Here is a 25,578-nt window from a genome sequence, read left to right as displayed (position 1 = left end):
CAGTGGATCATCATACTTACCTACAGTGCCTTGCAAAAGTATTCACCCCCTTGGCATTTTTCGTGTTTTGTTGCCTCACAACCTTTACAGAACATGCCCACAACATTGAAGATTTTTTTTTATTGTGAAGCAAACAACAAATAGGACAAAATAACAGAAAAAGTCAATGTGCATAACTATTCACCCTCCTAAAGTCAATACTTTGTAGATCCACCTTTTGTGCCTATTACAGCTCCAAGTCGCTTTAGATAAGTCTCTATGAGCTTGCCACATCTTACCACTGGGATTTTTGCACATTCCTCCTTGCAAAACTGCTCCAGCACCTTCAAGTTGGATGGTTTGCGCTTGTGAACAGCAATCTTTAAGTCTGACCACAGATTTTCTATTGGATTGAGGTCTGGGCTTTGACTAGGCCATTCCAACACATTGACATGTTTCCCCTTAAACCACTCAAGTGTTGCTTTAGCAGTGTGTTTGGGGTCATTGTCCTACTGGAAGATGAACCTCCGTCCTAGCCTCAAATCACACACAGAGTGGTAGAGCTTTGGCTCAAGAATATCCCTGTATTTATCACCATCCATCCCATCTTTCCCTCAACTCTGACCAGTTTCCCAGTCCTGACTGCTGAAAAACCTCCCCACAGCATGATGCGGCCACCACCATGTGTTCTTTGGGTGATGTGATGTGTTGGGTTTGCGCCAGACACAGCGTTTTCTTTATTGGCCAAAAAGTTTAATTTTAGTCTCATCAGACCAGAGCACCTTCCTCCTTATATTTTGGGAGTCTCCCACATGCCTTTTCGCAAACTCAAAACGTGCCATTTTGTTTTTTTGCTGAAAGTAATGGCTTTCTTCTGGCCACTCTGCCATAAAGTCCAACTCTATGGAGCGTACGGCTTATTGTCGTCCTATGTACAGATACTCCAGTCTCTGCTGTGGAACTCTGCAGCTCCTCCAGGGTTACCTTAGGTCTCTGTGCTGCCTCTCTGATTTAATGCCCTCCTTGCCTGGTCCATGAGTTTTGGTGTGAGGCCATCTCTTGGCAGGTTTGTTGTTGTGCCATGTTCTTTCCATTTGGTTATGATAGATTTTTTTGGTGCTCCTAGGGATCATCAAAGATTTGGATATTTTTTTAATAACCTAACCCTGACTTGTACTTCTCAACAACACTGTCCCTTACTTGTTTGGGGAGGTCCTTGGTCTTCATGGCAGTGTTTGGTTAGCAGTGCCTCTTTCTTAGGTGTTGCAGCCTCTGGGGCCTTTCAAAAAGGTGTGTATATGTAATGGCAGATCATGTGACACTTAGATTGCACACAGGTGGACATCATTTCACTAATTATGTGACTTCTGAAGGTAATTGGTTGCACCAAAGCTTTTTATGGGCTTCATAACAAAGGTGGTGAATACATACACACATGCCAGTTATCAGTTTTTTCTATTTCTGAAAAATAGTTTTATGTACCGTATATATTTTTCTAATTTTACTTCACCAACTTAGACTATTGTGTTCTGATCCATCACATTTAATTCAGATTAGGAAAAAATAAAACTAAAGGCTATAATGTAACAAAATAGGTAAAAAGCCAAAGGGAGTGAATACTTTTGCAAGGCACTGTATATGGCTAGATACCCCTCCACTTCTCCAAATTTTAGATTTCAGGTGCTTCCATTGAAAGACCTGTTAATGCTACGGCATCCAAAGACATTTTAGGCAATTCCACACTTCCAGGCTTGTGGAAGCAGTTTGGGGAACATGAATTGGAATGCCAATTGCGTGCCAGGGCTCCAACTTCAGTATCTGACCTCACAAATGCTCTTTTGGCTGAATGGGCCCATGTTTCCACAGACACAATCCAAAATCTTGTGAAAAGCCTTACCAGAAATACGGATCTGTTGTAGCCACAAAAAAATGGATAATAATTCCACGCTAATGCCCATAGTTTTGGAATGGTATGTTCAACAAGTCATATAGGTGTGATAGCAAGGTGTCCACAAACTTTTTCCCATATAGTGCAGCTGCAGGCATCATTCAAATGTAGTTTTTTTTTCAGCTGGCAATTCCCTCTCATGTAAAACCAATCGTAATGGCTGTTTAGGCACTTGATTAGTTTTACAAGCGGTGGGAGGGGATGGAGCTGGAGAATAAATCAGACCCTCAGAGGCCGCAGACTATACAGCATAGAGAAAAGATCTGGGGATTAAAGACCCCAGATCTCTCCATAAAGAGGACCTGTCATGCCATATTCCTATCACAAGGGATGTTTACATTCCTTCTAATAGGAATAATAGTGATAAAAAATATAAATTTTAAGGGAGAGTGTAAAAAAAAGAAACTAAATAAATACAAAATGATTATTATTTTTTTTTAAAGCACTCCTGTCCCCGCAGGCAGAAGCAAACGCATACGTAGGTCATGCCCGCATATGTAAGCGGTGTTGAAATCACATGTGAGGTATTGCTGCAAACGTTAAAGCGAGAAAAATAATTATAGTGCAATACCTCCTCTGTAACTCTAAACTGGTAGCCTGTAAAATTTTTTAAAGTGTAGCCTATGGAGATTTTTGAGTACCAAACTTTGGCGGCATTTCATGAGTGTGTGCAATTTTAAAGCTTGACATGTTAGGTATCTATTTACTCGGCATGACATCATCTTTCACATTATATAAAAAATTAGGCTACCTAGTTTTTTGTTTCCTTTTTATGCATGAAAGTGTTTTTTTCCTCAAAAAATCGCATCTGAAAAATGAAAAACGATCGCCATTTTATTCCCTAGGGTTTCTGCGAAACAAAAAAAAAAAATATATATATATATATATATATATATATATATATATATATATATATATATATACACAGTATATATATGTATGTATATATTATAAAAAAAAAAAAAATTTAATTCGGTCTTATTAAATTTTTTTAACAAAAAATAAAAACCACAGAGGTGATCAAATACCCCCAAAATAAAGCTCTATTTGTGGGAAAAAAATTTATAAAAATGTCATTTGGGTACAGTGTTGTATGACCACGCAATTGTCATTCAAAATGCGTGAAAGCTGAAAATTGGTCTGGATAGGGGGGGGGGTTTTAGTGCCCAGTAAGCAAGGGGTTAATTGGCTCCTGCTCCCTCCGTGGCCGCTTGCTTTCTCTGCTGCCAGAACCAGCTCTGATGCCCTGGGATGGCAGGTCGGCAACTCGTTAATCGTGATCTGGGCTTGCCGACCCACCATGCCAGAGCAAGAGGTCATGGGCCACATCGGAAGCCTTCATAGGCCACAGGTTGAGCACTCCTGCTATAAGCATACTTTACCAAAGAAAAGATACAAGCCCTGGAGATGTTGATGTCGAAATGATCAGTTTTATGGTAGGAACAGATCAGATGATCTTACTAAACTCAGGTTATGGTGGAAGAGCAATATTGATGTTTCTATTTATTGTGACATTTCCAGGTGAGGCTGCTCAGTCAGAAGCAAGTGACAGGAGACTGGGAAGCTGGGGGTCAGAAAATGAAGGCTTCTCCGATAGTCTGGAAAGACTAGGACCTGATCAGGTGAGGGAAAACCATACTATGACCACTGTTCTCTTCACATGACAAAGCCAGGGTCCTGAAAGATCCAGAACCGTAAAATCAGTCCGTATATGCAGTAAAGCATGCTTGTTATACTCACTGTGGAACCAAAGGGGTTAATCCCCTGCATGGTATAAAAAGGTTGTTTGAGCCTGACCTCCCCTTCTTCCACAGTCCTCAATCCATCTGCTGATAGTACAGAGCCCTAGAAGTCCGACTGCACATGCTCGGTTTGGTGTGTATTGCTAGAGTGTTTTTTTTTAGGGGGGGGGGGGGGTGCATGTGATCAGCACAGGTCCAATCAGCACTGTTCAGACAGAGGGTTAAGGGTCATGCAGCCTCATAGGACAGTCAGAGGAGATTGAAAACTCCTCCCACAAGCTTTAACCAGTGCTCAGCTGGACACAAGACTGCTATATACTGCTGATGAGAAAAGGTATTTAGCTGTTTATATTTACTAAAATAATTGCATTTTGGTGCGATGCAGTGCGATTTAGTGCTTGACCCTAGGTTTAGAGATAGCTGTCTGCTGCTTGCCCTGTACACCAGACTGGAAGCTTCTAATACACTTTGTGCCCAAAACAAGAAGGATATCTGTGTGTCTGATACAAGGGTACATTTGCAGCTCTGCCCCTTAGACATAAACAGTTGGCTCTTTGACCCTCTCTAGGAGATATTTGCAGACCTTATACCTTGGGAACTTAGCTGGAGATCTAGGTCAGTGCCCCTGCTGAAGAAACCTAGCAATAGCCCTGAACAAAACTAAATTGTTATGGCTTAGATATATTTTTCTATCCCATCATTAGTAGACAGTTCTTTATGTCCATGATTTTCTACCTTGCAGAACTCTAAAGATGACGGCTCCGTGATTCATCCCCACTTGCTTCAGGCTTCTGGGACCACCCATAAAAAATCAAAGCCTAAGGCCAGGAGGCACAGTGCAGAGAGGCGGAAGGATCATGACTCAGGTACAGATTGAAGTGTTTGGTGAAGGGGGGTGTAAATTAAATTTTGTTTTTGACACACAATGACAGCTAGCTGTGTACAAATTGGTCTAACAAATTATTTTAATTTTAAAAGACTACAGCGTGGGCATGGATTCTGGTATCATTCATATGAGCACTGCACAAAATTGTAATAAACAACACTCTATGGAATCTGCCAATATTTATAGATAGGGTTGTCTGCTGGAAAAGTGGTGTCCAAGGATGTCTGTTGCTGCAGAAACTAAAAGAATAGGGCTAAATATGCTTTAAAACAAGCCCTCACTAACCTATGTAGCTGCAGACAGTGTGGAGCAATGTATTCTCAAATTTCCGAGCAGAAAATCTGAAGCTGCTCAGCAGATCAGCTCCACCTGCTTCCCACTTTTAGCAGTAAACCACTTAAAACATTCCCATCGCACCAATTTCTGCACAAGGGTTTGAAGTAAGGGGAATTCATAGCAACTGCCAGCAGGTTGAGCCGGCACAAGCAGTGGGAAGGAAGGGCTGATGCCCTGGGCACTGTGGTATCATGTGAGGTGGGGGGGCACCATGAGGAAATTAGGGAGGATTTGTGTTGGGAGGGGGAACTTGGGGGAGTGGCAGGAGGTAGGATCCGTTGATCCCCACTGAGCCGGCAGATGACAGTGTGCAGGGACCGCCCTGTCAGATCTCTGCTCTCCCCTATGGGGGGATCGGATGAACACGGTCCGTCTGTCCGTGTTCATCCAATGCGCTCTGTGGACGGATAGAAAATAGGATTTGCCTCCGTCTGCATAATCAGACCATATCGGGGACGGATGCTATCCCTTAGGGATGTATTTCATCCGTAAACGGATGGATGAAATACGGACATACTGTCCGCACGTGTGAAAGGGGCCTTAAGCAACTCAGCTAGAAGAGCTGTCTGGATTAAGGCCTGGGAAAGAGATGTTACGTCAAAGGGTAAACTATGCGGCCTTCCCTTTCAGGGCTCATTGCTGTTTGGCCAGGGCCTGGACAAAATTCTGTCTAGGTCCTCAGAAAAGGGTAAAAAATTCCCAGTAAAGCCCAAAAATGAAAAAAACGCAGCATAGAGCCAAAAAACAGACCAGCAGAAGATGGGGCTACGGTAGGGGAATGCAAAAGAACAATTTATCGTTTTCCTCACCCATGGTCGGCACCAAAGAAACTAAGTGACACCAAGATCAGGGTGGGGGGGTCGGCTGTCCCACTTTGTCCCTCAGTGGGAAAAATATTGGACAGCACTTACATCTGTCAGATCCTACAAGAAGGTTATCGCTTGGAATTGTTTGGAAAAACCTCCCTCTATGATCACCCTTACACAGAGGGATGCTCTGAAAAGATGAGACCTTCTGGATGGTATCCAGGAATTGGTAGAACAGCAGGTACCAGTTCAAAAGAAACAACAATACCAAGGATTTTACTCCCATGTATTCGTTGTTCGCAAGCCGCCAGGAAAGCATCGGCTGATAGTAAAATTTTACTATGGAGAGTATTATTATTATTATTATACAGGATTTATATAGCACCAACAGTTTGCACAGCGTTTTACAATATGAGGGCAGACAGGACACTTACAATACAAATCAATACAGGAGGGATCAGAGGGCCCTGCTCGTTAGAGCTTACAATCTAGAGAGTATCTACTCTGTACGCAAAAACCTCATGAAGGAGCCCTTCATGACGACACTGAACCTCAAGGATGCCTACCTGCTTGTGCCAATTCACGTGGATCATCAGGCATTCTTGAGGTTCGCAGTAGTCATAGGAGGGGAGGTTTTTCACTGGCAGGTGGGAGCCCTCCCATTCAGGTTAACATCCAGCCCAAGGATTTTTACAAAAATCCTAGAAGAGGCAGTAGCCTTTCTGCATCTCCAGGGTATATCTCTGATTCAGTACCTGGACGACCTGCTGATCTATGGACCATCAGTCACCCAGGTCAGGTCAGACACCAACAAGGTAATGTCAGTTCTGGAAAACCTGGGTTGGAAAGTCAGCATGTCAAAATCCTCCCTCGAACCAGAACAGGTCAAGACCTTCCTAGGTTACATAGTAGACACCAGACTACAGAAGCTCTTCTTGCCAAAGGACAAGGTGGCAAAACTAGCTTTATCAGTCAGGGATTTGATAAAAAAAAACATCACGCTCCAGAAGGGAGGTGCTAAGAACCCTAGGTCTGATTTCGGCAAGTATACCGACCATACTCCGGGTGCAACTTCACTCAAGAGTCCTTCACTTCTTCTTCCTGTCCCCCTGGGACAAAAAGAGGGAGTCCCTGGATCAGGAGATAATGCTCTCCCCTCATGTCCTTTCCTCCCTAGAGTGGTGGACAATACCCAAAAACCTAAAGGGATGCAGACCATGGGCGCAGTGGGATCCGGTAAAAGTTACCACCGATGCCAGTTCCTAGGGGTGGGGGGCCCACCTAGGAAAGCCCAAGGTCAATGGAACAGCTCACTAGGTCGGATGTCATCCAACTACAAGGAGCTCAAAGCAGTGGGGGAGACACTGAAAACCTTTCAAGAAAGCATCATGAGCAAGGAGGTTCAAGTAAGCTCAGACAACGCCACTGTCGTAGCCTACTTGAGTCACCAGGGAGGCACCAGGTCCAGACCCCTTCTAGAATTATCCTAGAAGATCCTGGACTGGGTTGAGGGAAACGTTCTCTCCATATCAGCCTTTCCACATAAAGGGCACAAGCAACACCGAGGCGGACTTTCTCAGCCGTCAGCCAATAAGGCAGGGTAATGGGAACTGAACCCCAAGGTATTTCAAACTCTGGTGCAGCGCTTCAGAAATCCAGAAATAGATCTGTTCACCAACCGGCAAAACAGGAAGGTAAAGAGAGATTTCTCGATTTCCCAAGAGAGGGAGTCAGAAAGCTTGGATGCCCTGACTCAGACCTGGCAGTACAGGTTGGCATATGCCTTTCCATCCCTAGCACTGATTCTGCGGGTCCTTCAGAAGCTCACCTAGTCCCCAGGCCAGCTCCTGCTGATAGCACCCTGGTGGCCCAAGAGAGCTTGGTTTGCAAGCTTAAGATCCATGGCAGTGGCAGAGCCATGGAAGGTCCGGAACAGGCCGGATCGTCTCTGGCAGGGGCAAGGGCCAGTGCTACACCCAAGGCCGGAATTTTTCCAGCTCACAGCCTGGTTAGTGAGTGCCAGATCCTAAAATGTAAAGGCTACTCAGAAAGAGTGATAAGTACCCTCCTTCTGAGCAGAAAACCAATGACTAAAAAGATTTACTCCAAAATTTGGAAGACTTTCTGTTCCTAGGGAAAAGGAAAACAGATGACCTCCACCACTGTTCCGTTTATCCTGGAGTTTCAAGTGCCTAGTAGTCAGCACCCATCGAGTTCAGAGGTGCGGACCTCTCAGTCTATCTCTATACAAGATTGGCAAAGGAAGACCTCATTGAACTTTTCTTGGTGACCAGGGAAAGAGTTTCCCCAGTCTCCAAAGGCAGTTTCCCACCATGGGACTTGACAAGGGTGTTAGAGGTGTTATCTAAACACCCATTTGAACTTATAGAGGAGGTTCTCTTTAAGTTTCTAACCTTAATACTATAATTTCCGTTAGCAATTACCAAAGCCAGGAGGGTTGGGGACCTGCAAGGGCTGTCCATGAAGGAACCCTTCTTTTTGATACAGCCAGATAGTCACCCTCAGGCCAGAACCTTTGTATCTACCAAAGGTAGCATCCTTATTTCATAGGATGCAAGATATAACATTGCTGTCTTTTTGTGATAAACCAAAAAAGGATAAAGAAATGAAATGTCATTGCCTGGATGTAAGAAGGTGTCTTACCTATTTACAGAGAACAAAAGAGTTTAGGAGATCCAATCATCTACTAGTTTTGTGCGCTGGGCCAAAGAAGGGACTTCAGGCTTCTAAAGTCTCAGTCTCCAGATGGATCAGAGGAGCTATCTCCCTGGTTTATGAGAGTTCTGGAGTCCCAGCACCAACAAAGGTTAAGGCCCATTCAACCAGGTCACTATCCACTTCCTGGGATGAAAAACCAGGGGGCCTCCTGGGAAAAAATTGGCAGCGCGGCCACCTGGTCCAGTCAGGATACGTTCCTGAAGCACTACCGTGTGGAAGTGTTGTCACAGCAAGACTTGGCCTTTGGCCAGAAGGCCCTACAAGCTGTGGTCCCACCCTGAAGGTAGGCTTATGTTTACTTGATTATCCTCTCAGGTGTGCTGTCCTGGAAGGTGATAGGAGAAAACCTATGTTAAACTTACCAGTAATGGTATTTCTATGAACCTTACAGTACGGCAGGCCTACTTCCCGCCCTACTTCCTGCCAGAAAAATGAGCTGAACACTAGGTGGTGAGTACCTATGTGGAGTGATTCTCCTTGTGAACCAGTTCAGGATTACTTTATAACAAACTGGTCCTCAGCAGTGTCTCAGCAGCTCAGCTTAGCTCACTCTGCTCCCTTTCAAACAGTAAGTCAGGAGCTCAGCTCACCATGCTCCCTCCCCCAGCAGTGGCTCAACTGCCTTCTATTCTTTTGATGTAAAAACAAAGTAGGCACTCTTGGAGAAAAGAGCACTGATTTACTGCTAGGAAGACGGAACAGGGTATGCCCACCTGCTGAGAAAACAACTTGAAAAACTTCATTACTTCTGCTGTAAAATTTGAGGATGAATTCCTCCATGGTGCCTGCAGCTACAAGTGTCAGTAAGGTGTTGTAAAGCTGTTAGGAATATGTAAATCTAATTATCCATAACCTGGCTACAGTTACACTTAATGACAGCATTGTTTTCCAGATACTGAACAGTTCCTTTCTCCAAATTTCATCCCTTGTATTCCTTAGTATACAGAATGGTTTGGTTTGGAACTGGCCACTGGCAGAGTGCAGCATTGTGAAATGCCTTTAAAAAGTATTTATACCCCTTGACATTTTCCACATTTTGTCATGTTACAACCAAAACAGTAAATGTATTTTATTGGGATTTTATGTGATAGACCAACACAAAGTGGCATAAATATGTGAAAAGTGTGGTGTGCATTTGTATTCAGTCCCCCTGAGTCAATGCATTGTAGAACCACCTTTTTCTGCAATTATAGCTACAGGTCTTTTTGTGCCATTTTGTGTTGAAACATGGCAAAATGTGGAAAATTTCAAAGGGTGTGAATACTTTTTCAATGCACTGTAAGACAAATATGGTAAAGGAATCAGTTCAGTGAGAAGTATGCAGGCTGCCATAGCTCCTTCAGAAAATGCTAGCTGCCTGGTCATCTTTGCCTTCAATACTTTATGCTAATGAATAGAATAGTTATTTTGAATAGAAACAAACTAGGCGGTCCCTAAGCATTTGTCTTTTTATTTTTTTATTTAGGGGCACCGTCCTTCAGCAATGCCTGCTTGAGGAATCCTGGTGAGTCCGACAGCTCAGACATGTCCAGTGAACTGCAGAACAAGTGCCGAAGTTCATCACACAACTTGAGCCCTCAGATTGCTGCCACGGTGGAGGCTCTACAGGCCTCAGTTCAGGGACTCTTTCAGCGGTTAGAAAGTCTGGAGCGAGCATTACAGGTATTATAGCATAATGACACATTGCATCAGATTGAGTAACAGGATCACTGATAATAAAAGCTGTAATGAGAAATTGTGTTCTCATGTTACCCTTAGGCACATGTTACATGACTCTGATCCCTTACCTTTGGTGGACGTATCTTTGATAGGGTGTTTTGTAGGTGTACTTGTCCTCCTGCAGGTATAAACACTGAAGACGTTTCTAAAGCTACTCATTTAAATTGTAGACAAAACAGTTTTTTAGTTTTGAATCAAGTAGGTAAGGGTTAAAACCCTTAACATTGTCCAAGACACTCAGCAGCAGTGCCGACCTGTCCACTAGGGGTGCAATGGTGCCACCAACCCCCCCCCCCCCCCCCAAATCCATGCATCTGGCACCATGATCTACATGCAGGGGCGATGGACGCATGGATTCTAATGGGGGGGAGGGTTTGAAGAGGCTCTAATAGGCTTCAAAAAAAGGGTTCCGAGCCCACCCAGTTGTGTTACAATAACGAATGAATATTCACTATTGTAACACTGAATCTCCTACTGGCCAATCAGGAAGCAGATCATCCGATGGGCCAAAAGAAGATCTGATCCACAGGAGATGCACAGCGCATGGAGGAGAGGAGGGAGAAGACGCATGCAGGGGAACCAAGCAGTGAACAAGCAGTCTGCAGCCCAGGGAGAAGCTGCCATCCGGCAACGATGCTCACGAGATGGGGAAGGTGCGGGACCCCAACTGCACCAGATTCTGAGCACTCCAGTTTTAGTAAATCAACCCCACAGTGTTCATTATAGGACATAATTTCTACATAGCTTTGCCGTCAGCATGTGCAGTGATAAGAAACAATAATGAGAGGGCGCTAATAGTGCAATGGTGGTAATACAATTATAAGGACAGTGACATAAATTGATAGTAAAAACTGTTAAACTTCACACATTATATACAGCAAAGTGCAATGTGCTAAATGTGAATGTAAATTAACAATAAAGAAAAGTCCTTTATAAAGTCCATATAATCTTCAGTAATAAGTTACCAATGTAGCATAAAGTGTAACATCATCACCACTTGGCAGTAAATGCAAAAAAAAAAAACCCGATGTGCTCAGTTAGGATTTCCTACTCACCAGACAAATGTGACCTCTTTGCAGTATAGCCCGCATAAATCACTAGGAAGGAACCATACACCACCCGGCTCATGCTCGTGGGTCGGCGTGCGTTCCACTGCCATGTAAAGAAGTCAGGGACCCGGATATGACCGCAAGGCGTCTCAACATACGTTTCATTTTACAACATCATCAGGAAGCGTCACTGCCACGCTTCCTGATGACGTTGTAAAACAGAACGTACATCGAGGCGCCTTCCGGTCACGTCACATCCAGGTCCCTGATGTCTGGTTTCTAAAACTGCTATAGGGTGCTTGGTCCTGATGTGGTTAAAATACTAGTTGCCTAAAGGATAAGTTCATCTTTCATGAAAAATTTATAGATGCGGAAGCCTTCTGCACCCCTCCTATCCCCTGTTGTCACAGCGAGCAGGGGATCTTCTCCCACCACTCACTGTCACAATTTTTAAGAAGACAAGATTGTGAGAATTACAAGTACTGTCAGTCTTTTGAAGCTGTCAGCTTGTAGTTCTCAATGAACTACCAAGGCTCCGTTGAGCACTCATTGTAGTTTATTGATTCTTCCTGTCAGTGTGTGTCTGCCTGCCCATACGATGTACAAGCAGACAGCTACACTGACAGTCTGTAAGAGCTCTGCATTGCACCCATAATCTGCTGATTGCAGGTGCATTACTTTCCAGGCTCCTAATAAAATAATAATAATAACAACAATAATAAACACACATTTTTATACCTGCAAAAAGATGTGCATTTTTTTACAAAGGTGAACTTATCCTTTAACTATCACGCTGCTCATTGGCTTCCGTACTTTGTGAGTCACTGACTTGGAACAAGTATGCATATCAGTCATAGGCTCTGTAAGACTCCAAGCCCAAAGTCAGACCAACAATCTATGAAACGTAAGGAAGAAAAAAAGTTTCACAGCATTAAATTAAACTAGTTGAATGATAACCTATTTCAAAAGGGACATGTTCTTTAAGGTGAAACTCTAGCTATGTATACGTGTATATATGCCCCAAACATGTATTACACATATCGCACAATTTTAGGCAAATTTAATTTAAGTTCTTACTGCTTTCTATTACAAACCTTCTTTTGCTGTTAACCACTTTTTGGTAACAGGTTCTTTTTTTATAGAAAATTACTTACAACCCCCCAAACATTATATACTTTTTTAAAGCAGAGGCCTTAGAATAAATTGGTGGGTCTTGCAATTTTTTACGTCGAACAGTATTTGTGCAGCATTTTTTCAAGCGCAATTTTTTGGAAGAAATACACTTTGTTTAATGCAAAAAAACTAAATTCCTACCCCAATTTTTTTGTAAATTATAAAAGACAATGTTATGCCAAGCAAATAGATACTAAACATTACAATTGCGCATGCCCATGCAGTGGCGACAAAGTACCTAAATCTTACTGTCCATAGGTGACGCTTTAAAAGCCTTTACAGTTTACCACTTTAGATTTACAGCGGAGGTCTGAATTATTGCCCATGATTTGACGTTTGTGGGGATACCTTACATGTGTGGGATGATTGCTGTTTGCAGACATGCAGGACCGATGCATCTGTTTACCTTTGCATGCAAGCACGGGTGGGCGGGAGCACTTTAATTTCTCTTCTTTTTTTTTTTCTTTTATTAATTTTGTTGTTTTAAAATTTACACTGCTGCTTTAAATTTTATTTTTGATCACTTTCATTGCTGTCACGAGGAATGTAAACATCCTTGTGACAGCAATAGGCATGTAACAGGTACTCTTTACGGAGAGATCTGGGATCTATAAGACCCCAAATCCCTCCTTTGCTCTTAAAAGCATTCAAAACACCAAGATCTGTGTTTTTGAATGCTCTTGATTTTTATGAAAATGGCACTGTTGAGATCTGGGTAAACCGTAAGTGATGTCATGTCATTGCTTATGGGTTACTATACCAAACGCAGTCCCGGTGACAGCCTGGGCAAGCCGCAGAGGAGAGAGGGGGAACGTCTCCTCCAGCTGCTTATAATAGCAGCTAGTTAGCCACTTCAATTGCTATTACAAAAGAGCTGACTGCCAGCTCTAAAAAAATGGTACTGGGATACCATTTGCAAGCTGCTGGCACCACCCTGGTACAAACACTTGAAGATTAATGACTTGCCAGGTACTTGACTGGTCGGCAAGTGTATGGCAGCCTAAAACAGTTTTTTTTTTTTTCCCCATTTGGATAGTGTGGGGAAGGCTAACATTTACCCAATTTGATAGATCGATCAACTTGGTACTTTCAGCCTGCCCATTAAGATCGATCAACTTGGTACTTTCAGCCTGCCCATTAACGGTTCGAACCTCGACCAGTTCAGCAGATTCGAACTGTGGCCGGCCTCGCGGTTCTTTATGTCTTATGGTTCTGTAGAAAGTAGTCATAGCCTGAGTAGAAAAGCCTGTACACTGCCAGCATGCTACAAAGAAGAACCTTTGCTTTCTAAGCTTTACTGATTGCAGAGCTATAGGTCTGACTTAGCGGTGGATATGTTGGACCTCTGCAGAGAAACCACCGCTTCCACATAGAGAGCAACAGTCCTTCTCTACAGCATTCTAGCAAGAGACAGGCTTTTCTACTTAGGTTATATTTGCATTCTAAAGAAAATAAACAATAATACATTACTCACCTTTTGCTTAATGTGCATGGAATGTCTTTAGCTGATTAAACTGATAGCTCAGTTGAGCTTCAACTAGTGACATTTTTTCAGAATGTGAGGTTTTGCGGGAGTTATGAGCTCAGTGCGGACCTTATCATCAATTGGTGTAGGAAAGAGATACATTTTTTCCCTTAGTATCTTGCCTAACTAGCACAGGAACACTAATACAGTATTAGATATACAGGGATGTTTTCTAAGCAGCCAGGTTACAGTACAATCAGAAACCCTGTTTTAAACCTCAGTGGTGGTCACAGGGCTACTCACAGCTGGAATTTTAGGAATAAGCAAAAAAATTCAGGCCACGTATAGTCAGCTTAAAGCAGAACTGAAGTCCTGCCTAGGAGTAACTCAACCCCCCGCCCGCCTCGGCACCACCATAATGGCAGATGTGCTCATTGACTCTGAGATTTGGCTCCTTACAGACCCATCAGATGATTTTCCACGATTACACAAAGACAGACAAGGTCCTGGACTTCCTTGGTAGCAGTCTTTGCACATGCAGGGAAAACTCTGTGTGCGCGCAGATAGCCAGGCAAACCAGCTCATGAGCAATTGCTGGGAATAGATGGATCAAAATTTGGCCAGTTCAGCTGGGACCAACAGAATTTCGATCCATCTATGGCTCTTCCTGGGCAGAAAGTCAATCTAACAATTGGCTTCTCTCGAATCACACACATAGGTTGGACATAGGTTGGACTTGATGGACTTGTTTCTTTTTTCAACCTCACCTACTGTGTAACTATGAATGGGAATGTTGGAAAATTGTCCTTGGCTGCAGTGCTGATCAGTGTATTCTGACAGCAGAGAATACAATAACACAGCAGGCAAGATTCCTTCACCCACCTTGAATGTGTGGAAATCCGTTCGATTTTTTTGGATCAGCCAAAAAAGAATAAGAAAAAAACAATCCATCTATGGCCAGCTTAATCTTAAAGCTGAACTCCAAGTAGATATGAAAAAAACAACTATTGCTGTGATTTATTCATAGCAAAATAATGAAATGTGTAATAAAAGGCAGCTAAGGTAAGTACATAACTTTGATTTGGCATCAGCCTTTTGGAGTCCCTGTACAGCAGCGCTCAGATTGAAAGAGGAGAGGAAGCACAAGAAGCCAATCAGGTGTGTTGCATGTACATTAGTTGGCAAGTAACACAGGGGGGAACTGCTTCTACTCCTTGACTGTCCAATCACAAGTTGGAGCCAAGGAGGTGACCTTAAAGGGGTTGTAAACCTTCGTGTTTTTTTACCTTAATGCATCATATGCATTAAGGTGAAAAAACACCTGGCATTGACCGACCCCAGCCCCCCCTGTTTTACTTACCTGAGCCCTGGAACTTGACCCGGTGGGGGCACGCTGTGTCTCTCTGCGGAGGGTTCTCGGCTCTTGATTGGATAGATTTATAGCAGCTCAGCCATTGGCTCCCACTGCTGTCAATAAAAATCCCATGATGCTGCAGTGCTTTCTCGGGACCCGAACACACTGGCGCATCTGAACATGCAGTGGGGTGGGGGGGGGGGATTCTCACCTAGAGGACAGTTGTAGAAGAGCTGCTTTGCAGCTCAATTGAAAAACTGTTAAAAATGAAAAAGAAAACTTCCATGTGTAGGAGAGAGAAGGGGAGGAGGCGGGGAAGCTCAACATGCTCTTCAGGGTGAAGATCCGATTTAGGAATAGCCATGCAATGCTTCATTTGTCTCGTCCAGCCCACAGGCTCAACTAGTAAAAAAGCAATTGCTCCTCCTAACCACGGTAAACAGAATGTATATAGGAATCTCCATTGTCGGCTATTGTTTTCAGCAGCCACAGCATCCACAACTGCCTGAATACACCTGATGCAGTCACTGTTTGGCCAATCATTTTCCACCCAGCCCACTGGATTTTTTAAATCAACTTTTGTCAAGCTGGGTGGCGCTTGCAGAGTCACCCACAGCTTGAATTTTAACCAATTCAGCAGGAATTGAATGAGATTCAGGCTGTATATTGCCTTGTGGTTTGTTTTATTACAAATAGAAGAAGAAAAGTCCCCAACTAACCTCCTCCTCCAAGTGCAAGCCTACTGTGCCCAGCACCAAATCCATGAACGTGTATTCAGTACAGCCAGCATTAATGAGTAGATTAGATGTAGTCATAGTGAGAACACATAGACCTGTAATATAATAAGTCACATCTACCCTATGGTTACTTTAGTTGTTTTTGTACAAGTCCTAGCAGCAGGTGATCGATAGTAAGCTAAGAATAATTATTAATGACTCAAGATGTATTGTGTAAAAGAACAGTTTTTGTTGCCCATAGCAACAATTGAGGATCTCCCTTCCTAAACCTCACTGATAGCAAGAAAGGAAGAAGCTGATTGTTTGCTATTTGCAACAACAAACAGTCCTTGTTTCAAATACATTTATGCAGGTAGGCATTCTCAGAATGTAGGGTTAATTTTCCCTTTGTGTAATAATTATAGGACTGCATTGATTAGAACTTTTGATTTTTAAGTTGCTAAGTATGTATTTGTTATTAACACAAAGAACCTTTTATCTCTAACAGGATCAACAACAGTACATACGTGAACGAATGCACAGATCACCCAAACACCCGGTATGCTAGTGTTGTGAGAGTGGCATAGGGGTGTTGAAGACAGGAGCACATAGAACAACTATATGTGTTGTACATTATGTTTGCTAAATAAAAGTCTATGGTGCTAGAGTAAAGATGGGCATAGATAGATGGATCGAAATTTGATCAGTTCAGCAGGGGCCAACTGAATTTCGATCTACAGTCTATGTCTATGGCCGTTCCTGCTATAGATAAGTCAATCTAACAATCGACTTCTCTCGAACAGGAATGTTGGAAAATTTTCCTTCAATCCATGCTGCAGCCAATTGGTGTTCGGGTAAAGCTGGAAATAGATGGATCAAAATTTGACCAGCTCAGCAGGCACCAACCAAATTTTGATCCATCTATGGCCATTCCTGGGCGGGAAGTCAATCTATAAATTGGCTTCTCTCGAACAAGAATGTTGCCAAATTTTTATTTCACTCAGTGCTGCAGCCAATTGGTGCTAGAGTAAAGCTAAGAATAGAAAATTTGGCCAGTTCAACATGGAGCAACTGAATTTGAACCCTTCTATGGCCGTTCCTGGGTGGGTAGTTAATCTAAAGCCGGGTACACACTATTTGTTTTTCTTCTGCCATTGGCTGAGAGCGCTGATCTGAAGTCGGTCAGATACTGGTTTTCCAGCACGCCTGTCCGATAGAAGATGGCTTTTGTTGGACAGACCGACATACACACAGGCCTTTTCTTTTTAAGCCTAACATTTGGCCCACGTGTAGCCGGCTTCTCCCAGACAGGAATGTTGGAGAATTTTCCTTTGATCCTAGAATAAAGCTGAGAATAGATGGATCAAAATTTGGCCAGTTCAACAGGGACCAACAGAATTTCAATCCATCTATGGCTGTTCCTGGGCAGAAAGTCAGCCTAACAATCGGCTTCTCACACACATACGTTGGACTTGATGGGCTTGTGTCTTGTTTCAACCTCACCTATTAACTATGAATGGGAATGTTGGAAAATTGTCCTTGGCTGCAGTGCTGATCAGTGTATTCTGACAGCAGGGGATTCCCTGCTGTCAGAATACAATAACACAGCAGGCAGGATTCCTTCATCCATCTTGAATGTGTGGATAGGGAAATCCGTTAGTTTTTTTCAGATCAGTCAAAAAGAATAAAAAAAACAATCCTTCTATGGCCACCTTAATATTAAAGCTGAACTCCAAGTAGATATGAAAAAGACCAACTATTGCTGTGATGTATTCATAGCAAAATAATGAAATGTGTAATAAAAGGCAGCTAAGGTAAGTACGTAACTTTGATTTGGCATCAGCCTTTTGCAGTCCCTGTACAGCAGTGCTCAGATTGAAAGAGGAGAGGAAGCATAAGAAGCCAATCATGTGTTGCAAGTAGATGAGTTGGCAAGTAACACGGGTGAACTGCTTCTACTCCTTGACTGTCCAATCACAAGTTGGAGTCAAGGAGGTGACCTTAAAGGGGTTTAAACCCTTGTGTTCTTCCACTTTAATGTATCCTTTGCATTAAGGTGAAAAAACACCTGGCAGTGACCGGCCCCCCTGTTTTACCTACCTGAGCCCTGGAACTCGACCCGGCGGGGAACGCTGTCTCTCTGCAGGGGGTTCTCGGCTCTTGATTGGATAGATTGATAGCAGCGCAGTCATTGGCTCCCGCCGCTGTCAGTCAAATCAAATGACACTGGCGCACTGGGGACAGGGCAGAGTCATACATTCGGCGTCTATGGATGCTGAATGCTGGACTCGGGAGCGTGCCCGTAAGGTAACCCCCTCTAGGGGATCGCTTCTGCTAGGAGGGTTATCTGATGTGGGCAGGAGCCACGAGAGCCGTTGGGGGACCCCAGAAGACCAGGTTCGGGGCCTCTCTGTGCAAAACGAGCTGCACAGTGGAGGTAAGAGTTGGGCTAAAATCTGCTTATGGCTGACATCACTCAGGAAGTCCAGGCTTGGGAAAGATCCCGACCATATGGTCAGGATCCACCCAGAACTTTGGACTGGACCGGCGATCTGCTGAGAGCCTGAGCCAGCCCCTCCTGCTCCCTCCACAGCCCAGTGAGCTTTGAAGGGGCAGAGCAGTGTGCTGGTGACTGGCAGTTTCTCTGCTCAGAGAGCAGGAAAGAACTGAGTGATCAGCGGTGTTTGATCGCGGTGTTTGATCGCTCAGTTCTCACTGCAGAGCCGGCAGGGGACAGATGCAGCATCGGATCAATGCTGCATCCACCGAAATGTTTAATTTTTCCATACTTCTCTTTTAAATGCAGCAGAGAAAAAGTGAGGATACCAGCCTGACTGTATACTCTGTTTAAATCATGGGACTGACTGGATAGACATGCAAATCCTTGAACAACTAAAATAGCTCCCTTACTTCAATGTGTATTTAACTATTTGCCTGAAGTTCAGCTTTGACATGTTCATGAATAATATATATATTTAAATAACATATACAGTATATATTCGGATAATATGCTATACAGCAATAATTAAAACAAGTGTGCAGTTTTGTGTAAAAAGGGAAAGGGGCAATGCACACAGAATGTGGAAGGGTACCAAGAGGGCGACACAAATGTAGAGGCATAAATATAGGAGGAAGGTGGCGCCGTGCATTCCCAACTACTCACGGCTAAAACTGGCCATACATTCCCAGATAGCAAGTATAACTTTCCACAAATTTGTGGCAGTGTTGAATTGTAAGTCTGTTAACTTGCTGCACATTTTCACTGGTGAGTTGTACGCTTGCAGAGCACTTGCAGCCAGGGCCAGATTGGGAATAAAAACCAGCCCTGGAAAAAATGTCATACCAGCCCCATAGCATTATTATACTAGCCCAACATCATTATGTAATTTTATTATTCATAAAAGAGAAAACCATGCATTTTAAAGCACATTTGAAGAGTGTATTATATATAGAGAAGACAGATATGAAATTATACATGAGACATATATGTATTATATATAGATAAGTCAGATATGAAAGCACATATCTTACATATACTGTAAGTGCCCCCTTACATTATTGTATTTACTCCCCCTTACATCAGTGACCCCCCCCCCCCCCCCCCCTCAGACTGGCCTAGTGGTGCTGTTACTGACCTCCTCTCAGGTGCACCGTCCAGGGCTTAGTCAGCGGGCTCCAGCTTGGTGGCTTTGGTTTTATCCTATAGTCTCCTCTCCACAGTCGACACACATCTGACTTCTCCCATGGCCCCATCCTGGCGGGACTACCACTCTTGACAGCAGACATGATACAGGAGATGGTCAGAGGTTGCGGGCATATTACAAGAGATCAATGCAGCCTAAATGTGCCCGTCCATGCAGCCTCACTGCCCATTAATGCAGTCTACCTGAATGTGCCTATCCATGCAGCCTCAATGTTTCCATCCATGCAGCTTCAATGTTTCCATCCATGCAGCCTCACTGTGCCCATCCATGCAGCCTCAATGTGCCCATCAAATTCAGCCTCACTGTGTCCATCAATACAGCCTCACAGTGCCCGTCCATACAGCCTCACTGTGGCCATTAATGCAGCCTACCTGAATGCGCCCATCCATGCAGCCTCACTGCGCCCATTCATGCAGCCCCACTGTGCCCGTCCTTGCAGTTTCATTGTGCCCATTCATGCAGCCTCACTGTGCCCATCAATAAGCCTCACTGTGCTCGTCCATACAACCTCACCAGTCAGTGCCTGGATTACACACATCGGTCTCCCCGCTGTGTCACGGAGCTTAGTCTGAAATGCACGTCGGCCGCACTGTGATGAAAGTCCCGCCTCCTTCTAGACCAGTTCATATGATAGAAAGAACACTGATCTAATGGCAGGAAATAGACGCAGTGTTCTGCCTATCACATGACCTGGTCTGGGAGGAGACAGGACTTTTGTCACAGAGCGGCCGAAGTACATTGCAGACTCAGCTCCCTGACAAAGCGGGGAGACCGCTGCGTGTGACATTTAAAAATAAGAGGGGGAGGAGGAGGGAAGGTAGCACTGCAGCCACAGCTCAAAGCGGCCCCAGTGCAGGCAGCCTACTGGGAAATGTCCCGGTATTCTCGTAGGCTAGTCCGGCCCTGCTTGCAGCACATGTTCTAGTTGACACTTTTCCAGTCTGTAGAAAATTTGCATGGCCGAGCCAGAAAGAACTGTCAAATCGATCAGTGTATGACCAGCATGTAAATGGATAAAACTGCTTTTTATTCCTTAATATTGCTGATGTCATCAGTATCCTAAATTTTTGGTCCTATTTTCTCTACATTTGCAGATCAGAGTGCAGATTCCCAGATAGCAAGGATAACTTTCCACAAATGCAGTGTTAAATTGCAAGTCTTGTTAACTTGCTGCATGTTTTCACTGGCAAGTTGTACACTCTCAGAGCACTTGAAGCACAAGTTCTAGTTGACACTTTTCCAGTTTGTAGCAAATGTGCGTGGCAAGTCTCTAGCAAGAGCAAAGTTGCAGTTATGAGTCTACACCAAGAGCTCTGCAAGTCTACAGCATGAAAATTCAGCCACAGTGACCCATCTGGTGAGATGACTATTGCACAAAATTACTAAACCAGAACTTGCAGCAGACTTGTTTGCAAAGAAAGCTGATCTGGAGTCATGCATTGCGGACTTGCTGCAATTGTGCAACAAACTTGTGAAGCCTGGCAAGCCTAGCAATAGCTTAGCAAGTCATTTCAAACTTGCAGCACAATTGCTTGCTGTCTGGGTTCTTCTAATCATGCAACCAGATGACTTGGACCAGCATTTTCTCCCATTGCACTGTTAAAGATATAACAAAGGAATGTACAGGAAGCACAGTAAATAAAAGGTTCTAAAGACCAACACATACAGTGCTTTAGTAAAAAAATAAAAAAGCAATAACTTAAAGGGATTGTAAAGTAATTGTTTTTTTTTTTTAAATAACAAACATATTATACTTACCTCCACTGTGCAGCTCGTTTTGCACAGAGTGGCCCCGAACCTGCTCTTCTGGGGTCCCTCGGCGGCTGTCTCTGCTTCCTCCCGCAGGTACTTCTCACGTTCATGTGAGCTCCCTAGCATGGTGAGAAGCATCTGCGGGCGCGCTCCCGTGATACAGCCGGCGGCTATAGCCGCTCGCTGTATCACATGGCCCCGCCCCCCGGTGCTCCGCGTCAGTGGATGTGATTAACAGCAGCGCGAGCCAATGGCTGCTCTGCTTTCTATCCATCCACTCCAGCCAATCAGCGGCCAGGCTGAGCGGTGAAGAGGATGGCGGGGGCGAGTGCGGGATTTTGGAGGGGTCAGGTAAGTAAAACAGGGGGGGGGGGGCGCAGGCAGTATCAGATGTTTTTCACCTTAATGCATAGAATGCATTAAGATGAAAAAACATTTACCTTTACAACCCCTTTAAAACATAATTTTGCCATCTTGTATATTTGAATGCAAATTTACAGATGCTCATGTAAATTGTTAGACTCTAATCAATGTCCATATAATTTAAGGAAAGACTAATATCCTCATCTCTTGCCTCTCCGCACAGAAGCCGCAAAACTCTGGAATTACCCAGTCCCAGACCCTCCTTTTCATCGTTATGTGGCCTTTCTTTGTACACTGGTTGCTTCGAAGACTTTATGGAAGAAAAAGTTGACCTTTTTTGAGAGCCTTTTTGACAGACACCCTTAATTTTATCTCTTGAGGAAGTGGACAATCAAGCGAATGAGCAGGGGCTGTCACTTTCTAATAGCTTTAAAACTAATTTTGGGGCTCAACGACTACTAAATGTGATGCTGCTTTGTTGATTAAGCCTGGTAATGAATAGGTTAATTATCTCAATCTTTTCTTGTACTCTGTATAATATTGCATTGTTTTCTTTTATATCCTCCAGTGTGTCTGCAGTGCTTGGCGATTTACCTAATAAATAGCCTTTTCTTTGAAACACCCCAGGGAAAGCTAAGACAAAGGACACACAAACATACTAAAGCCAATGTACAACGGAGATAGGCACAGCAGGAGATCATACACAATACAATGAGTATTGGGCTGTTTGTGGATAGAACTGATCATAGATTTGGCAAGGACAGAGCTGGCCTGGATTTGGAAGCATGCATAAAAATGGCATAGCTGGCTACAACTTGGAAGTAAGCTTATAAATGGTCAGGCCTAGAAAGAGAGTGTAAAGCTGGCCTGGGATAGAAGCAAGCACAGAACAGGTCACGGTTAAGAAAGGAGCAAAAAACTGGTCAGGGATAGAAGCAAACACAGAGTTAGGCAGGACTAGAAAGTGCACAGACCTGGTCTAGATTAGGAAGTGAGCCCAGAGCTGGTCAGGACTAGTAATTGAACAAAGAGCTAATCAAGAATAGGGATCAAGCATTGAGCTGTCCAGGACTAGGATGGGGACACATAGCTGGTCAGGGCTATGAAGCAAACACAAAGCATGTCAGGGCTGAAAAGTAAGTACATAGCTGGCCAAAACCTGGAATGAAGCACATATTTGGTAACAATGCTAGATCTGGTCTGTCTGGCATAGTAAATACAGAGCTAAAATAGCAAAGAAGAACAAAATTAATATGAATATGATAAACTTGGCTGGTGAAGAAAGGATGAGGAATGCAACTGTAGTCAGGGAAAAAGGAGCATAGAGCTAGTTTTTGCAGAACCAACTGAAGAACTGCTTTAATGTTCAATGCAAGAGAATGATCATGGCGCTGCAGAAGTAAAGATAATGAGCGCAGAGCTGGTTAGGACATGGCAGTGGACATGGCGCTAACCATGACTTAGGTCAGTAATGCCCTACTCTGTTTTTCCAGGCCCACTAAATGTGACCTCTTAATTAGGTCAGCGCAATTCAACCTGAGAAAGAAGGTTGTACTCCCAATGTTAGTTCATCGGAATGAACATATGAGAGCTCATTATGGACATCAGAGATGGTATCTTGTTCATCTCTGTTTCATTTCCCTGCATCAGTTTTTATTCCATCCAGTGCTGTTCAGAGACTGGAATGAGTTCAGGCCTGCCTTTAGATCAGACCCAGAGCAGCAATGACAGCACGGAAACCAGAAAAAAATAACACCAGTCCCTACAGTACGTTTAGACAAGAGCCACACCCAAAACTGACATTTCAGTCTTGGATGGGCACCCAAGGGATGATGTCATCTGCTAGCTTCTTGTATCTCCTAAAGAGCCCAATAGTGAGATATATGCAGTGTGTGTCTTGGCCTCCTCTCACCAAGACCTTAAAGTGTCTATGCAGGGCAAAGCAACAGGGCTACTTAAATGGTGCTTCTTTATTTTAGCTTTTAATGGACACATTCATATGCATCGGCTGCACAAATCAAAACACCATTGAGCTCAATTATAAATCAATATTGTAGCAGGTAAGAAGCAGATGTTAAAACATTCTTACCAGAGCCCCCTCATCTCCTCACCAGGATAGAAAGTGATGGGGAATATAATGTTTTACAGCTGTCACAAGAACTGGATGTGAGGGAAAAAGAAAATCTTCCTATAGAAACATCCGTCTCCATTGACAGCTGTCTAAGCCCTTGTACACACGGTCGGAGATTCCGACGGAATGTGTCCTATCGGACCGTTTTGTCGGATATTCCGACTGTGTGTGGTCTGCATCGGACTGTTTCCATCGGAATATCCGACGGACCAAGTTTTCCAACTTGCCGGTAAAATTTTCCAACAAAATGCTCCGATCGGGCATACTCCGATCATGTGTAGCCTACTCCGATCAAATTCCTAGACCAAAGCTATTGGCTACTAGCCTGAACGTAGTGTCGTTGTAACAAAATAACGTCATCACGTTATGTACAATCGGATTTTCCGACAATTTAGTCAGACCGTGTGTATGCAACATCACTTCCGGACCTCTTCCGGAATTAATCCGTCGGAATTACTCAGACGGATTTGGTTGTCGGAATCTCCGACCGTGTGTACAAGGGCTTAGAGGGAATTTCACAGTTGTTTCAGAGATGTCCTCTCCCTTGCTGTTTTATCCTTGGGACAGGACGTGAAGGGAAATCTCTCCAATGGAATGCAGACACAGGCAAGCAAAAAAAAAAAACTGTCACACATCTAAACTATTTAAAAAAAAATGGCTATAGCAACACTTTAGGCTTGGTTCACACCTATGCATTTTTTTGGTTTCGTTTTCAGTTTTGCAGAAACACACTACAGTCAATTTAACATAGTTTCCTATGGATGTAGTTCACATCTGTGCATTTTATGGGACTTTTTTATGGTTTTTGGTTCCATGGACTTCAATGCATGTATTGAAAAACGCAAAATGCATCTGCAATATGCAAACTGCAACTTGCATAAGTGTGAATCGGGACTTAATCTTTTTTTCCTTGTCCCCCCTCCACCCATCTGTTTGTACTCCCTCTGGGAATTATAGGCCCAGCATTTGGCCACTAAGGCACCCAGGGCGTTATTTATTAAACTGGAGAGTGCACAATCTGGTGCAGCTCTGCATAGAAACCAGTCAGCATCCAGGTTTTATTGCCAAACCCCTAATTGAACAAGCTGATTGGCTACCATGCACAGCAGCACCAAATTCTGAGTGCACCGGTTTTTAGTAAATATCCCAGTGTTTCAATATTGGAGAAAGGGAGTGGGTCACATGCTTGCTCATACCCAGAAGTACTGGGTATTTTATTTTGCTTCCGCAAGCGTCTTCTTATGACCCTTCACTCTGCAATGGCAGTTGGCAGAGCTGTAATTTCTTGTATAAATTTAAACCAGCATCCTTGTGTTTACATAATTCTGTTACCGAACACCCGTGCTAATATCAGTTTTGGATGGACTTGTCCTTACATAATACACAAACCAAATTCTTCAAGCTGAGAAAATGAACAACAATTTTACAAACAACCTGTGTAAACCAATAAAGCAATTCTCTAAATATACTCCAGTATCTTCATTGTAGCTATTATTCTGACTGCTAATACATGCCGGGGCTTGCTACAGACCGACTGCTGCACATAGTCCGGTTTGCCTCAACAATGAGCCATGGAAGTCAATTCAGAGAGAAAGCGACGAACTGCCGTGGACTAGAACTGAAATGTGAAAATGATTTTCCTCAGGTGACGAGTTAAAGATATTTAAAAAGTTATTGTTGAAGGTGTCACATTCGGAAATTAATAATACATCCTCT

General features: G+C 43.6%; 1 protein-coding gene across 2 annotated transcripts in view; it reads left to right on the top strand.

The window, feature by feature from the left end:
• Positions 1-25,330, top strand: part of ACBD4 (acyl-CoA binding domain containing 4) — a 51,640-nt gene extending 26,310 nt beyond the window's left edge. For both annotated transcript variants that reach the window (XM_077460072.1, XM_077460073.1), the window contains exons 7-11: positions 3,449-3,549; positions 4,412-4,535; positions 9,902-10,098; positions 16,421-16,471; positions 21,955-25,330. In XM_077460072.1, coding sequence (XP_077316198.1) covers positions 3,449-3,549; positions 4,412-4,535; positions 9,902-10,098; positions 16,421-16,471; positions 21,955-22,062 — 581 coding nt within the window. In that variant the 3' untranslated portion in view covers positions 22,063-25,330. The remainder of the gene's footprint in view (positions 1-3,448; positions 3,550-4,411; positions 4,536-9,901; positions 10,099-16,420; positions 16,472-21,954) is intronic.
• The last annotated feature ends 248 nt before the right edge of the window (positions 25,331-25,578 follow it).

The sequence above is a fragment of the Lithobates pipiens genome, unplaced genomic scaffold, assembly GCF_037356315.1.
Source record: "Lithobates pipiens isolate NorthernLeopardFrog02 unplaced genomic scaffold, aLitPip1_a1.2 Scaffold_28, whole genome shotgun sequence".
NCBI lineage: Eukaryota > Metazoa > Chordata > Amphibia > Anura > Ranidae > Lithobates > Lithobates pipiens.
The sequence above is the reverse complement of the archived record's forward strand: the minus strand, read 5'-3'. Positions and strand labels throughout refer to the sequence as shown.